General features: G+C 36.6%; 1 protein-coding gene across 2 annotated transcripts in view; it reads left to right on the forward strand.

Annotated features, from left to right (window-relative positions):
• The first annotated feature begins 10572 nt into the window (after positions 1 to 10572).
• Csn3 (casein kappa) overlaps positions 10573 to 15806 on the forward strand; it is a 6900-nt gene continuing 1666 nt past the window's right edge. The window contains exons 1-4 of one of the 2 annotated variants that reach the window (XM_021163837.2): positions 10573 to 10672; positions 12534 to 12595; positions 13222 to 13251; positions 14659 to 15144. In XM_021163837.2, the coding sequence (XP_021019496.1) occupies positions 12539 to 12595; positions 13222 to 13251; positions 14659 to 15111 (540 nt within the window). In that variant the 5' untranslated portion in view covers positions 10573 to 10672; positions 12534 to 12538 and the 3' untranslated portion in view covers positions 15112 to 15144. The remainder of the gene's footprint in view (positions 10673 to 12533; positions 12596 to 13221; positions 13252 to 14658; positions 15145 to 15806) is intronic. The other variant, XM_029477969.1, reaches the window with a different exon arrangement.

Genomic DNA, 15806 nt, shown 5'->3' on the forward strand with positions numbered 1-15806 from the left:
TTGGAATTTTGATGGGGATTGCATTGAATCTGTAGATTGCTTTTGGCAAGATAGCCATTTTTACAATGTTGATCCTGCCAATCTATGTGCATGGGAGATCTTTCCATCTTCTGAGATCTTCTATAATTTCTTTCGTAACATTTTATTAATTTGGGGGAACTTTATACAAGTATGCAATGCATGTTGATGACATTCATCCTTCCCACCACTTCTTCACTTCTCCCAGATCTTCATCACCCAACGTTGTGTCCTCTTCATTGTTTTTTTTTAATAGCCCACCAGATCTAAGTTGAGTTGCCCATAAACTTGTGGTTATTTGGCCATCCACGTGAGACACATCCTTAAAAAATGCTGACTCTAATTCTCCCAGAAACCATCTTCTCAGTTATGGGTGAAGGCTTGTGAGCCTTCCACTTCATGCTGGAATATGGGGTGCTTCCATTGTTGCAGGACTTATGCAGGCAACCATAACTGCAGTGGGCTCAGGAGTGTGTAAATTTATAATGTTGGGAAGATTCTGTATTGTTCTAGTTTTCCTCAATCTCTGATTCTTACAATATTTCTATTACCTCTTCTACTATTGTCCCTGATCCTTGTGTAAAGAATGGGATACTTATGTCCCATTTGTGGCTGAGAACAATATATCTTGTGAATTTTGACCAATTTTCAGTTTCTGCTCTCACCACCCATAATTCACAGAAACTTCTGCAATAAGGTGTGAGAGCTGCAGTAATGTAAGAAACAGAGACATGGAACTAGAAAGCCACTTGATACTTGGGCCCCTTGTCAGAATAATATATTCATTATAATAAAAGTGAAACATAAAATTTAGCATGTTTTAATATACATGTGTGAATTGTACACCTAGGTATGTGTCTGTCCAGATCCGCATGTGCATATATAGAAGCCAGAGTTCAACCTCAAATATTCCTTCAGGTTCTGTCCACTTTGTTTTTCAAGACATGGTTTCTCATTGGCCTGATGCTAATTGATCTAGGATGGCTGTCCAGTAAGCACCATGGATCTCTGTGTGTCTCTGTTTTCCTCACATTGAGATTAGACATGCATGTCACTGTACCTGTTTTTGATGTTGTTGCTTTGTTAGTTCTGGATATCAAACTCATTGTCCGTAAACTTACATGTTATCTTTGTTACTCTTCAATGGGTGCGAAGAGACAACATGACTACGACAATTTATAAAAGGAAGTATTTGATTAGGGGCTTGCTTACATCTTCAGAGGGTAAGTCGGAAATTATGACATCAAGCAGGCATGGTATTGGAGAAGTAGCTAAGATTTTACATCTTTCTGCACAAGGCAGAAAGACAGACAACTGGGAATGGTATCAACTTTTAAACCTCAAACCCCACCCCCAGTGATACATACTTCCTCCAATAAGACCATACTCCCTAATCCTTTCTAAACAGTTGCATAAATTGCAGAAACAAGCATTCAAATATATGCACCTATGGGGGTCAGTCTCATTCAAAACATAACACATGGAAATCATTTAATTTGCTAAGCTATTGACCGGCCCTGAATATACTTGATGGCTAAGCACTTTAGAAAAAACATGAAGAATAGGGGTGATTGAGTCAGCAGTCCTGGTATATCCTGAATGAAAGTGTTCACAGGTTTATGTTGTATAAATGCCTTAATAGTACCAAGAGAGAAAAATTCACCGAATTAATCTAAAATATGTTTCAACAACTGAATCTGCACTTTACATACAGCAGAAGAGTAAGCTCGACTCATTGGCAAAAGACATAAACAAAAGAATATGTTGTCTCTAAACCCAAAAAGCCAGAAATAGTTAGTATCCTTAAAACAGCATTAATATAATTCTTACAAGTTACAAGAGCTTTTATAAAAAAAAGTCACTACAAAGTTAAATCTCCCCAAATCTCTTTCTTATCTGGAAAAACTGAAGATGAAAGAATTCCTGAGGATTTTAGATGCTCATAGCTCCAGCACATGGCAGAAATACAAAGGTAGATCCACTGGACTCCTCGGCTTTGATAACAGTAGCACTTGCAGGAAAACAAATTCTGAGTCAGGATCAGAGACTACTTAAATCTATTTCTTTTTACTTTATGTCAGGAAGAAAAATCATCTTATGGCTTTTAGGATAATGGATAGCTGCCACTCTTTCTCTGGCATTACCTCAAAGCAAAAATTGAACATCATTTCTGATAGGCCCAATAATCACTGAAAGTTCCTTATGTTCGGTAGTGAAAAGTAAGCCTCCTAACCACAACACACACACACACACACACACACAGGCCCTCAAGGCCCACCAACTAATCCCAAGTTTCTTTTCAAAATCTTCCTCCTTCACTTGACTCCCATATATCCTAAGCTCAGAAAATCCAGGCATTGACATTGTCTACAACTAGGCTTTGTCACACAACTATGCCTTTGCCCTGGTGATTTCTCCTCGTGAAACATACAGTCCTCTGATTCAATATTCATATTCAATTTATCTTAAGAATCATGTTCAATATTATGATCTTCATAAAAAATATCTCAGTCAAAAAAAAAAAGTCCTCACTATGACCTCCTCCCATGGTACTTTATTTCTGCCCTTTATAAGTCTAACCATTCTTTGGTCTTCGTTCTTCTTGAGTTTCATGTGTTTTGCAAATTGTATCTTATAACTTGGGTATTCTAAGTTTCTGGGCTAATATCCACTTATAGGTGACACCATTGCATACACTAGCATGATTTTGCTGAAAGGACCCTGATATAGCTGTCTCTTGTGAGGCTATGCTGGGGCCTAGCAAACACAGAAGTGGATGCTCACAGTCAACTATTGGATGGATCACAGGGCCCCCAATGGAGTCGCTAGAGAAAGTACACAAGGAGCTAAAGGGATCTGCAACCCTATAGGTAGAACAACAATATGAACTAACCAGTACCCCCAGAGCTCGTGTCTCTAGCTGCATATGTATCAGAAGATGGCCTTGTTGGCCATCACTGGAAAGAGAGACCCATTGGTCTTGCAAACATTATATGCCTCAGTACAGGGGAACACCAGAGCCAAGAAGTGGGAGTGGGTGGGTAGGGGAGTGGGGGGTATGGGGGACTTTTGGGATAGCATTGGAAATGTAAATGAAGAAAATACCTAATAAAAAATAATAATAATAATAAAATAAGTTTAACCATGCTACACCTTCTAATAGAACAGTCCATATCATTTTCTGCATCTTACATAAGCCTTGGAATACGACATCAATCTAAATGTACTCCAGGCTTAGATGCTCAGTGACTGCTAAATTGAATATATTAATAAGAATTGACAATTCCTAATATTTTTTAAAAGGGCATTTTCACATATATCAATGTGGAGGTGGTAAAAGGTTCATTCTCTCAGGAACTGAAATTATCAAAATCAGTATTTCAATGTTGACAAATTTATTCTGTTCAATTACAATTTTAGGGCAGCCAGTTGAGTAATTTTCTTGGCTATCCATTTTCTGCTATAGGAACTCTAGTCATAATCAAGTCATAAATAAAATTTTGGTCTGAATACAATTCACACATATTGTTATACATGAATTAGACATTCAAATTTCTGAGGACTTTAATTTATCTAGTGTTGTGTGGGCTTTTTCTAGAGCAAAATTATATAAAAAGACAGTTTGTCCTGTTCACTGTCACTTGATACTAACCTGATGGTGAACACAGCGTAATGCCATGCAGGAAGGAAAGGTACAAAAGTCATCCAACAATATCTCTGTTGGACAATGAGCCTTTATTGTGTCACAATCGCTGTCCTTGTCTTGGTGATAAATTATCAGGAAATTAGAAAAGTTCTAAGACTGTATCTTCCCCCCCTCCCCCGCAATAAATTTGTGCACAGATGAGACCCTTTGCACCAACCATGGAAACATTGTTTTCTGTGTGCATCCTGGCTGAAAGTGAAGGTCAGCCTAATGAGGCACTTAGCTATTCTGGTGGACAGAAACTTCTGTCTTCCTTAGTCATTTGCAGGGATTACAGACTCCTTATGCATTTAGATAATAATCCCTCTAATACTAGGACATCAAGAGGACCAAGTCTTATGGTAAATTGATTTTATAGGGATCACTTCTGAAACCTATGCCAACATGTTGTGTGCCATTGTAGGACTGGAGAAAGACCAACATGGAAGAAAAATGGGGGGGTGGGGCTAGAATCATGGTCAACTAAGTCTCTAGGGGCCTAAGACTAACTAACAAAAGCTACTATAAACTAAGAGAATTTTGGGTAATATATTCACCTCTCTTTCTCTGTATCTGTGTCTGTGTCTGTCGTCTGTCTGTCTGTCTGTCTGTCTCTTTCTCTCTCTCTCTCTCTCGCTTTCTCATCTTTGATACAGGTCCTTGAATCTCAGATTAGAGCTTTGATTTTATTCTTTTATTCACTTCCCGTTATGACACGGTAACATTTTGGGGGGTTAGGGAAGAGATCCTACCATGCACTTTTGATTATCCAGATTTATGATGCAAGTATATTAATTAAAATTGACCAGTCTATCCATTAGAAAATTTAAGAAATATCTTTAATCTCTGAACATCTTTAAAAATGCATTGGTAGGAAAGTATCCTAATAAAACTGTCAATCAAACATCCATTTAATGTTAGATTTGTAGGTTTGGGCCCACCTAGTGAATCATTTTTCAAAGTGTACTCCTTGCAACAACCATCTCATTAGAAGAATCCAAAGATATTTATTTATCATTAAAATATTTGCATTGTAAAATTTCCAAAAGACATATGTATTCTGGAAAGTGCCAGTTGAATTTTTTTTTTTTTTGTCCAGGCTCTCAAAGCTAAACTATGAAAGAGCCACTCCCACAGCATCTAAAAAATAGTTAATAAGATTAATGGGTCCCCAAACTGTGCTGTTTAAAGTATAACCAGCTTGTAAATACATTAGGTGGCAAATTCATGGAGAATAACATATAATAATAAATAAAATTATAAAAATATGACATTATACTTATTATTGCATTGTATTATGGTATATTATTAAAAGAGATTTTCATGGGAAAAAAGCATAAAGTTATGCTATTTTAACATTTAAAAAAGGAAAACAGATATATTGTCATACATACAGTGATTGGTCCTAAGACAACCCTCCAACCCTCTCTCAGATCCAGCAGGATCTCAGATGCCTACATCCCTTAATAAAAAGATGTTGTAGTACTTGCTTATGAACTATGTGTGGCTACTTACATGCATTAAAGTATTTCTGAGTTGTTTAGAAAGCCCAACACAAAGTACTGTGCAAAAGTATCCAGTATAAATGAAGCATCATAACCTAACTACATAGACCAGGAAAGGGGTGTGTGCTGGGGGCTGGGGACCTGGGAGATGGTACAGGAACTACACTGTAACCTGGGCATCCTCTCATTTGCTGATCCTGAACACAGGACAATCACATAGATAGTTTTCTGCTTGGAAACTTTCCTGTTTATTTTTAAAATATTTTTAATTTGATGTTGTTTGAATCTCTAAATATTGAACTAGATTTGGAAGGCCACTTGTACCCCTTTTTATGCTGATGCTTAAGAACTTAGACAAAGATATGTTCTTTAATATCCTCACATGTATGGGAAATAAACACATATACAAGCTTATCAAGTGTAACATGTCTCCCAGGGTGTTTTAGTTTGGGTTTGTTTGATCTTAATTTTTTTATTGATTCGTTGAGAAATTCATTCAATATTGATTGTATTCACCTCTAACTCCTCCAAGATTTCATGCCCTCTCCCTGCTGCCATCTTCCCTACTCGTCAAAATTTATCTTTTTTTTTTTTTTTTTAAGAACTCAAGTACAACTTTTTATTCTAGTACATTACTAGCCCGGGCCATCCACTGGAGTATGGCCCACCAACCAGGCCCTTAAAGATAACAAACCCTCCCTGAAGCCATAGCCTTTCAGTAGCTCCTTAGAGGTCAAGACTCTTAAGTGGCTCCTCTCTCAGTGCTAGAATGTAGACTGACTATATCTGGCAAGCAACTGCAGCTACTTGGAGTGCACAAGAGCAGTGTCTGTCAGGTCCAGAATAGTCTGACTCACTCTAGCCTTTACCTGACTCCTACACTCTTCCTGCCTCCCCTTTCCTGATGGTTGCTGAGTCTGAGGGTAGGGGTGAAAACAACAAAGAAACTAGTTCTTCCTGAATTAGGAAAGGTCCCATGCATAACTTTAGCTGAACCTTAGTTGATAAATACCTTACAGATGTGCAGAGTTCCGGCGACATTCCTTTCCAAAATAACCAATCGTAGTATGGGATAATATGGGAATCCACCTCTTAGATATACAGTCCTAATACCCATTTGTAGAACAAACGTTTGAATATTTAATATTTATTAATTTAATATTTATTAATTTAATATTTAATATGTGTCCACGGACTGGGAACTTGCTTTCCTTTATAAGTTTCAAATCTCATGTTGTGATGTCATGAGGAAACAAAAATTGAAACAAAAGACCAGCGAAGGAAAGAAGGAAAGGTGGCTTCACAAAGCAAGCATCTCTGAAGGAAGGAGTCGAATGGAAGTTTAGATTGCCTGGAGGAGAGGGAGGGAGGGAGGGAGGGAGGGAGGGAGGGAGGGAGAGAGAGAGAGAGAGAGAGAGAGAGAGAGAGAGAGAGAGAGAGAGAGAACAAGAGAGAACAAGAGAGAACAAGAGAGAACAAGAGAGAACAAGAGAGAACAAGAGAGAACAAGAAAGAGCACTAGAGCAGAACAGAAAGCAAAAAGTCACCCAAGCTGGAACACGGTGAGAGGAAAAGTAACAAGGACAAAAGTAACCAAGATTAAAAATCACTCCAAAATTGGCAGGTACTGGTAAGGAGTGTGGAAGGCATTCTAAGTACCACAGGAAGAAATTGAAAGATTTTAAACAAAACCAAAAATGTCTCAGATGAGTTACATTCAAAACTGCTCTTATATACATTTGTGAAGAATGACTGAGAGATGGAACCACTGGAATTGTCTAGACATAAGACAAAAGGACTGCAGCAAGGGAAAGGGGGAACATTAGAAGATAGATTTGGGAGATATGGCTACCTGATGCTTTTCTGTTCTTCTAATTTATTGTGGAAAGAAAGAGACACGATTAAAACCTCAGGATTTTTCTCTCCAGCCTCTGGGAATATCAAAGCACTGTTTAGAAAAGCAGAAGAGATGAGTAGAGGGTTAGTTCAGTAGCCCTTTCTGCAGGGCCAGGAGAGTCTACTTCACATGTCAGTCAAGATATTATACATAGACGCTGGACACCTGACCTGGAGGACAGTCAAGTAAAAGACACTCACTGGTGGTATTTAAGGGGAGAGGAATGGGGTGAGTTAACCAAAATCATACCAAGGACAGGAAGAGAAAAAAAACTGAACAAAGGTAGACTCAGAGAGAGGTCTGGAAAGTTCTCCTAAGGTTGGGGACAATAAAAGGAACCAACAGAGAAGTTGAGAGCACCTGGTGATTTATAAAGAGGAACAAAAGCATTTCAGCAAGAAAATCCCTGAGTACAAAAGGCTTGTAGGAAGAGGATACAGTGAGGAGTGCTAGATTTGAATGAATAGACATCTGTGGTTTTGAAAAATGTTAAAAGAATAGATGGATGGCTATCAAAGTAAATATTATATAGGGTTACACAGGCCTAAACCATATTAGAAAATAATGCATTATGGAAATAGAAATTGCTCTCATCCTTACCTTTTGTCTGTGTCTTTACAATAACTACAGAAATCTAGACACACTAGTTACTGAGGCATCAACTCAGCTTTGCTCTAATGCTAAGGTAAAAATCATGTTCACTCTGAGCACCAGGAGAGTTGGAGTATCTCCTCCCAGTCTCTGAAGATTCTGTCTAGACCAGTGGTTCTAAATCTTGCTAGTGCTGCAACGCTTTAATACAGTTCCTCATGTTGTGGTGACCCCACCACCAACCATAAAACTCTTTTCCTTGCTACTTCAAAGCTGTCATTTTGATAATTTTATGAACCATAATGTAAATATTTTATATGCAGGTCATATGATATGTGGTCCCTGTGAAAGAGTTGGGGAAGTTGTGGCTCCCAGGTTTAGAAACCCTGCTCTACACATTCTATACAATCAGATAGTCTGGCTTTGTGCTATACTCCCTAGTGTCTCCTTTTAATAAGAACTATGCATGTGCTAGCTGTTGTTTTAAGTCAATCAACTGCAAGAGAGAAAACTTGATATTATACCTAACCGTTAGAAAATGCAATTTCTATGAGAATATTGTTCTAGGTTTTTATGATTATTATTTACAGCTAAGATCTCATACAGGTTTTATACTAAAATGCCCATGATTCTGGTAAGAACTATGTATAATAGGAAACTGAAAGAGCTCTTTGCACTGAAACTGCTGTCAGAAACATTGTACTCTGAGAACACAATAGTTTATTGAGATCTTTATAGCACTAATGAGGTAACCAAGAAGTCAAAATTGAAGTCAGGAAAGAAAGCTACACTCATATGAATATCAGCAAAGAAATAATAGTTATAGTGGTCATCAGAGGGTTAAAAGAACAAAATATAAGCAAGGAGTTATCAACAAGCGTGCCCATGGGCAAATATCTTCCCACTTACTTAAATTGTTTTCACATTGCTTCAAATAGGATTGTCATAGCAGCCTTCTCTCAGCCCCTCTAATTGAACAATTATATGGATATACACTCTTAGGACCCATAGGAAAGAGTGCTGGGAGCACAGCAGACTAAGATGCTTCCTGTCTCTCCTCTCATAGTATGAGGTTTCTTTGCATTCAGAAAACCAAAGGTGGTGAATCTGTTTCAGATTACTAAATATCTACAGCTGGGGTCTTACTCAGCAGCGTGTTATTCTCCTTAGAGATTTAAGGGTGTGAGAGTTGTATATCCCTTTTTGCTTTCCTTTGAAGAACGATAGAACATCTAGATAGCTACATGTTTGAGTTTACTTAATTCAACTCTTAACCTCAGCAATGACCACTCAAAGCTACCCAGACTTAGATTGCCTTAGACTAGGATGCCCCATGCCAATAGCATTTGAGTAACTGTTGGACTTGACTGTGCACTGTGTCATAGTAGAAGTGACTGAATGTGTTTTAGTTCACTTTTTTATTCAAAATGCCTGAAACACAATGTGAATAATCAGAGTGGGTCAGAGGATACAGTGTAGCTTTGCAAGCCACTCCCTTTGAAGTGAGTGAGTGGTTGATCCACACAAGAAATGCTTTTCTGAAGAGAAGGGGTCCCAGAATTCACTCAGCTATTCTGGACACATATTCCCCTTCTGAAATTATATATATACATTTGAGTCTTTTTTGGTTATTTTTTTAATCAAATAATAAAACAGTTTAAAGCATGTATTCTTAATTGATGATTGAGAAAGGACTGGAATGGAATAAAGCATCTTCAGAGTCTGATGAACCATAACCAGACCATAAACGTCCACCTTTATTCCTAGGCCCTTGAAATCCTGAGGCAATAGGATGACCTGACAGTCTCCATACACAGGCTGCTTGTATATTGTGTGTGTCTGAGAAAGAACAAGAGAAGCAAACTTCTAAGAAATAGAAAGCCAGGGCTTACTGTGGAGAAGCTGCACAAGTATTCTCGGCATTCAGAACAATGTTCCCTGCTTTCTAAGACATGTAATGGTTCCCAGAAACAGGCAGGAATACATAAAAATTATACAATGCTGACATTATTTCTGCTCTACATTCTGGCTGCTCTGCAGAGATTCCAGTAAATACCTCTGATGAGGTTTTCACAAGGCAAAGTCATTGTTAGCATTACCCTGGGGTGGGGGATGGGACAGGTAAAGCAGGATATCATTTAGGCAAAATACATGTTTGGCTTCATTTTACTAAACTTTTTACAGCGTTGGCAGTTTTACAATCCATGCTTTAAATCAGAATGATCTGACTTTAAAATAGAACAATGATTCCTAACTCAGTTACTTAATATTGGGCATCCAAAATGGGACACTTTAGGGGTTCATTAAAACAGCGTGTGTTCAATGTTTGAACAATTGAGGAATACACGCTGAAGCCAAAATTCAAATGCTCAGCCTTTGCAGCAATGAAAATGTTTCATGCATGAATTTAACTCACAAAACGAACACATAGTTAAGACTGTTAATTTTTATTTTTAAAATAAGTAGTTGTAAATTTGGAAGAACAATGACCAACATGGACCATACTAAATATAAAGTCCCTTGAAGTCATAGTTCTTCAAGTAAAAACACTTAAAATGTGAAAAATAATTGTGGCTATTGGGTTTTAATTTTATTTTAGCAATAACTTTAGTTTCAACTAGATGAAACGATAGAGGTTAAGAATGCAATTAGTACATTTGTGTACATTTTCCTATATCTTTAGAAAGCACAGGACATTCATTCTTTAAGGAGTTTGGTTGTTTTCCCTGCATGCTATGACTCACATCTGTTTCTGGCCTGCTGTGTGCTGACTAAGACTGACCTGCAGGTGACCCTGGTGACCTCAAATCTTGCCTTTCTGTCATCATCCTATTGGGTGAAAAGTAGGAGGGAAATGAGATCTGACTACAGGTACTAATACCCTGTAATTAGTCTCCGTTATTTATCTTGGGTCTTCTCTGCAGCTAAGAGGCCAGGCAAACCTTACTGCCAAGCAAGAATTGACTCCAAATAAAGGTAACTCACCACCTGCCCAGGGCAGTGATGATATAGAGTAGCTACTTCAGAAACCATCAAGGCTATTTTGGAATCACATTTTCTTAAACTATGCTTTGTCTTAAAGTCTAGGTTTGATACTGTCAAATTATATGAGACATTGTTAACTATAATATTTGTAGTAAGCCTACTACTGCTATAAACAGAGAGGGTTAATTTCTCAGAAAAAATAGAACTATAATACTCAGAATAGTCCAATAATTACCTTCAAATCTTACCTCTACCTAAAACTCATAATTCCTTTTATTATAGTGTAATTATATATCATATCATATCTTATATTATATTATAGCATGTCTTTCAAAGCTAATTTAATTCATATTTTCAAAAATCATGTCTCCTTAGAAAGTGACAGCAACAAACACAAGCATATACCACTATGTATCTGCTATAAAGTAAAATCTTAGCTTTCTATTGAAAAGGAGTTCTTATCATTTAATGTTAATGTATATAATGTTACAGATGTATATATGTGTTATATATTATGCAATGTTATATCTATAATAAAGTGTTAATGTAAAATTAAAATAAATATTAAAATATATTCTTTAATTATTGAAGAGGAGTCTGTGATTAAAACAAAGAAATATTATTTTTCAGGTAATGATTTGAAAAGGTAATTAGAAAATAATGGATTTAACATGGAATTCTATCCTCTCAAGAAAATATTTTGCTTAGGTTTTACAAACCTGATTACACATGAGGTATTAGAAATTCAGTGATTTTTTTTTAAGAGGTGGTTTTGGAGTCAGTTTAGCAAACAACCTTTCTAATCATCAGAGACTCACATCAGGAAAGATAAATGGGGCTTGATAGTCTTGCCTTTTTCGTCCTGCAGGGTGGGGTCATATAGGTGTTGATTCTGTAATACTTTATAAAGCTTATTTTTCCATAGCTCATGATTACACAGTGTATCAGAAACAATAGCTTCAGTAAAATACAGTATTCCCACCACAAATACAATATATGCTAACATATTAGAAGTTTTAAGTGTTGTGTTATTACCTAAGAACTATTAAAATTAAATGAGGAGATGACTTTGTTAGGAAAAGACTAGCTGGTGTGTTTAACTTGCTCAAATATGTTTAAATTGCCATGTCTATACTGCATTAAAGCAGCAAAATCAGTCATACCATGTATATTACTGGAAAGGTAAATTTACATTGTGACAAACATTGCCTCCAAGGAGTTCCTGTGATATATTGATTAAGGGTCACAGACATGACCCAGTTTGAGGTCCTGTAACAAATGTAAAGCCTAGAAGGAGGAAATTATTTCCCCATTGTTACACTGTCACGGGAGATCCTGGGTTCAAACCCTTGTCTTCTCACACTGCGTGATTTTCAGCTCATGAAGCCATGCCTTGTTCTGTAGCACAGAACACCAAAATCTTTACATTTTAGGTTCTAAACTTGCTAACTTTCTCTCCCTCAGACAGCACATCAGTTAGAGCATCTATGATGTTCTCTAGCTCTGTGCAGATTACACATCCCTTATCCATAAGCTCCTGCAGTTTGCTGCCAAACCCTAGCTGTACCTCCATATTCTCAGCATTTGGCAAAGCTCTTAATCCCAGTAGATTGGTATCAAATGAATAGATGATTATATTTTAGTGATACTTTCATAGTCAAAAATTAACTTTAAACTAATTTTTACTTCAAGTTCAGTGTTTCTTTTATTTTGAGAAAAGAGATTTACTGCACTGGCTAAATCTACAGATAAATTCAGTTTCCCCCCACCTCTCCCAAGGAAACCATTATATGCAATCACTTCTAACTTGTTAACCAAAGAATCTTAATTTAATTTTTAAATTTATTTTTAGGTGCAATGATGAGGAATTTTATCGTAGTTGTGAATATTCTGGCATTAACCCTGCCCTTTTTGGTGAGTCAATTTCATTTAAATTATATTGGTAAGATGTTAAATTTTATTTAAGAATTCTAGTTATATGTATATCAAAATATAGGTAGTTCAAGGAGCACCACAGCTGGTTACTAGTTTGATATTTATAAGAATAAATAATCTTTTAGATATTCATTTAGTTAGCACAATCCATATTTTATCACACAGAGAAAGCCTTTCAAATTCCTATACTCTAGAAATTTATTTTTAAGTTACAAAATGCAGCCTGATCTGGCATCAGTGAGAGAAGATGCACCTAACCCTGGAGATACTTGAGGCGCAAGGGAATTAGGAGACCTGGCAAGGGTGGGGCATCCTCTTGGAGACAGTGGGGAGGAGGAATGGGATGAAGAACTATGGGAGGGTAGACCAGGAGGCGGGCTACAACTAGACTGTAAAAAAATAAAAGTAATAATAAAAGAAGAAAGAAAATACTGTAAATACAATTCATAAACATTAAGTATAGGAATCCTAGTCTAAGATCAAAAGTCCTTCTGATGGAATTTCTATTACTCCTATGCTCCTGTTTCCTTAAGGAATTAAATATTTAAAGACTTTAAATAATTATTTAAATGTTTCTCATGATTTCTTTTTCCATAACTCCTTAGGCTGCAAAGGTACAAAACCCAGATTCAAACGTAAGTTGATATTGTCTCTGTTAAAGACATGCACTCCAACCACAATATTCGGAAAAACTCAATTACATCAAAAGGCCTCTTGTCTTAAAGCTAAATAAATATTTAAACATTTCAACACGTTTAAGAGACCTGTAGGCTTTTTTAGTATTCAAATCCCTATCTTTTGTGACACTCTTCATCCTGTGTGGGCTAGCCAACTCCTTCCCAGGTATTCATGTCCATAGATAGTCCTGTGTCCATAATTAGTTCCAGAATTACATTTTATGTTTAAAAGTTAAACATGTGAAAGACTCTGCCTCTTTTAAGCTAGTATTCATTCTCCTTTAGGCTTTTTGTGCGCTTTGTTTTCATGCTCATTCTGAAGTTCCGGGGACTTCCTCTCTCAGCAGCAAAATAAAACATAAATTTAAAACAGGAGTCAATCTAGAGAGCAGTGTGTTCTCTCTTGTCATTAAGATTATAAAATTTTGGAGTGCTGAGGAGCACTTGTTTAATTTTTAAATGTAAACAGGTGTCTATTAGACAATCCTTTAGAGTAAATTCTTAGGGTCCAAATTACCTTTAAAGATTACAATGAGTTTTATATCTACTTACTTACATTTACTTGCTGACATTATACCTTATTGTAGTCAACTGCATGTTAAGAACTTGGGTTTTCTCTTTGAGAAATAGGAAGAAATTTTAAGTCATAAAATGAATCCCTCGCTGCTCTATGAGCCTACTTTATAACAAACTTTCCTTCTTATTTTATTAAGAATTTTAATTAGCCAAGAGTGGTGGCACATGCCTTTAATTCCAGCACTTGGGAGGCAGAGGCAGGTGAATTTCTGAGTTCGAGGCCAGCCTGGTCTACAGAGTGAGTTCCAGGACACTGGACATACTATGTTTATGTTTTGACACAGAGAAACCCTGTCTCAAAAAAACAAAACAAAACAAAACAAAAAAAGAATTTTAATTAGTAAATATCAATTATACATAATAATGTAGATCATGATGGCATTGGTATATCCATATGAGTTTATGCACATCGTGTGTGTTTGTGTATAACAGGGTAAAGTTCTCTATTGGAATTTTCTAGGTGCTGTGATTAAATATGTAATGTCAGGTAATTACTTTCCATATATGCCACATTTCCATATGGGGAAGCACATTTTACATTATTAATGACCTAATTTCTTCAAAACACACAAATATTGGTTCTATGTTGCTACAAGTAATGTTACAAAAGATGAAAATCATAAATGATATGTGTATATCCAAACCTGATTAAATAATGATGTAGGATTCTGTACTTTCAATACTCCATTTGCTCAACACAAAACACTACATTATTTCAAAAGCTGCTGAAGTTGTTTTGTATCTTGACCAACAGTCAGAACCTTTCTGTGTAACCTTCTCTTTCTGCAGTGCCGTGGTGAGAATAATGACATAGTGTATGATGAGCAAAGAGTCCTGTACACACCAGTCCGTTCCGTCCTGAACCTCAATCAATATGAACCTAATTACTACCACTACAGGCCATCTTTGCCTGTTGGCCCATACATGTACTTCCCACTTGTTTTTAGACTACTTCTGCTTAGGTCTCCAGCCCCAATCTCCAAATGGCAACCAATGCCAAATTTCCCCCAGACTGCTGGAGTACCTCATGCCATTCCAAACCCATCCTTTCTTGCCATGCCTACAAATGAAAATGAGGATAACACCGCCATTCCAACCATCGACCCTATTACTCCCATTGTGTCCACACCAGTTCCTACCATGGAGTCAATGGTAAATACTGTGGCCAATCCTGAAGCTTCCACAGTGTCTATCAATACCCCTGAGACTACTACAGTCCCAGTGTCCTCAACTGCAGCATAAAACACTAAGGAAACATTGAAAAAGACAATAAAGGTAAGTAGCAAAAGTAAAATGAACGATCTGGGTAAAAAGCATGGACAAATTCACACAATCACAAGTTCTAAACTAGTACAAGTGATAACTCATGCTAAAGAAACAGGAAAAAACAGTTACGTAGACTTGTAACTAGGGATAAATATAGCATTGGCAAATGAGTTTTTGTTTCAATAAAAAATGAAAGTAATCTGTTTTTACAAAATGAAGAAAATTTGAGCTTTTATCAAACATTTTCCTAAAGATTACGATTCTTCTTTAATCTATTAGTTTTATTTCATCTGTGCTTATACAAGCAGTTAAGTAAAATACTTTGTATATTCTCTTGTTTTGGGTCTAAAATTACCAAAATAATATTTCTTCAATCAGGTTGTATACTGGAGTCACATGTAGTAGTAGATTATAATCCTAGATGCTAGAGGGATTGAGGCAGGAAGATCTTAAGTTCAAGGCCAGGCAAATCTACATGGAGAATAGGACAACCTCAGAAACTTAGAAAGACGTTGTTTCAAAATTAAAAATTGAAAAAAGGGGGAGAGTTGAGGATATAATTAAGTATAAAGTTGTTGCCTAACATTCATGAGGCCCTAGTTATAATAGAAAGAGAGAGAGAGAGAGAGAGAGAGAGAGAGAGAGAGAGAGAGAGAGAGAGAGAGAGAGAG

This window comes from Mus caroli, chromosome 5 (genome assembly GCF_900094665.2).
Source record: "Mus caroli chromosome 5, CAROLI_EIJ_v1.1, whole genome shotgun sequence".
Taxonomy (NCBI): domain Eukaryota; kingdom Metazoa; phylum Chordata; class Mammalia; order Rodentia; family Muridae; genus Mus; species Mus caroli.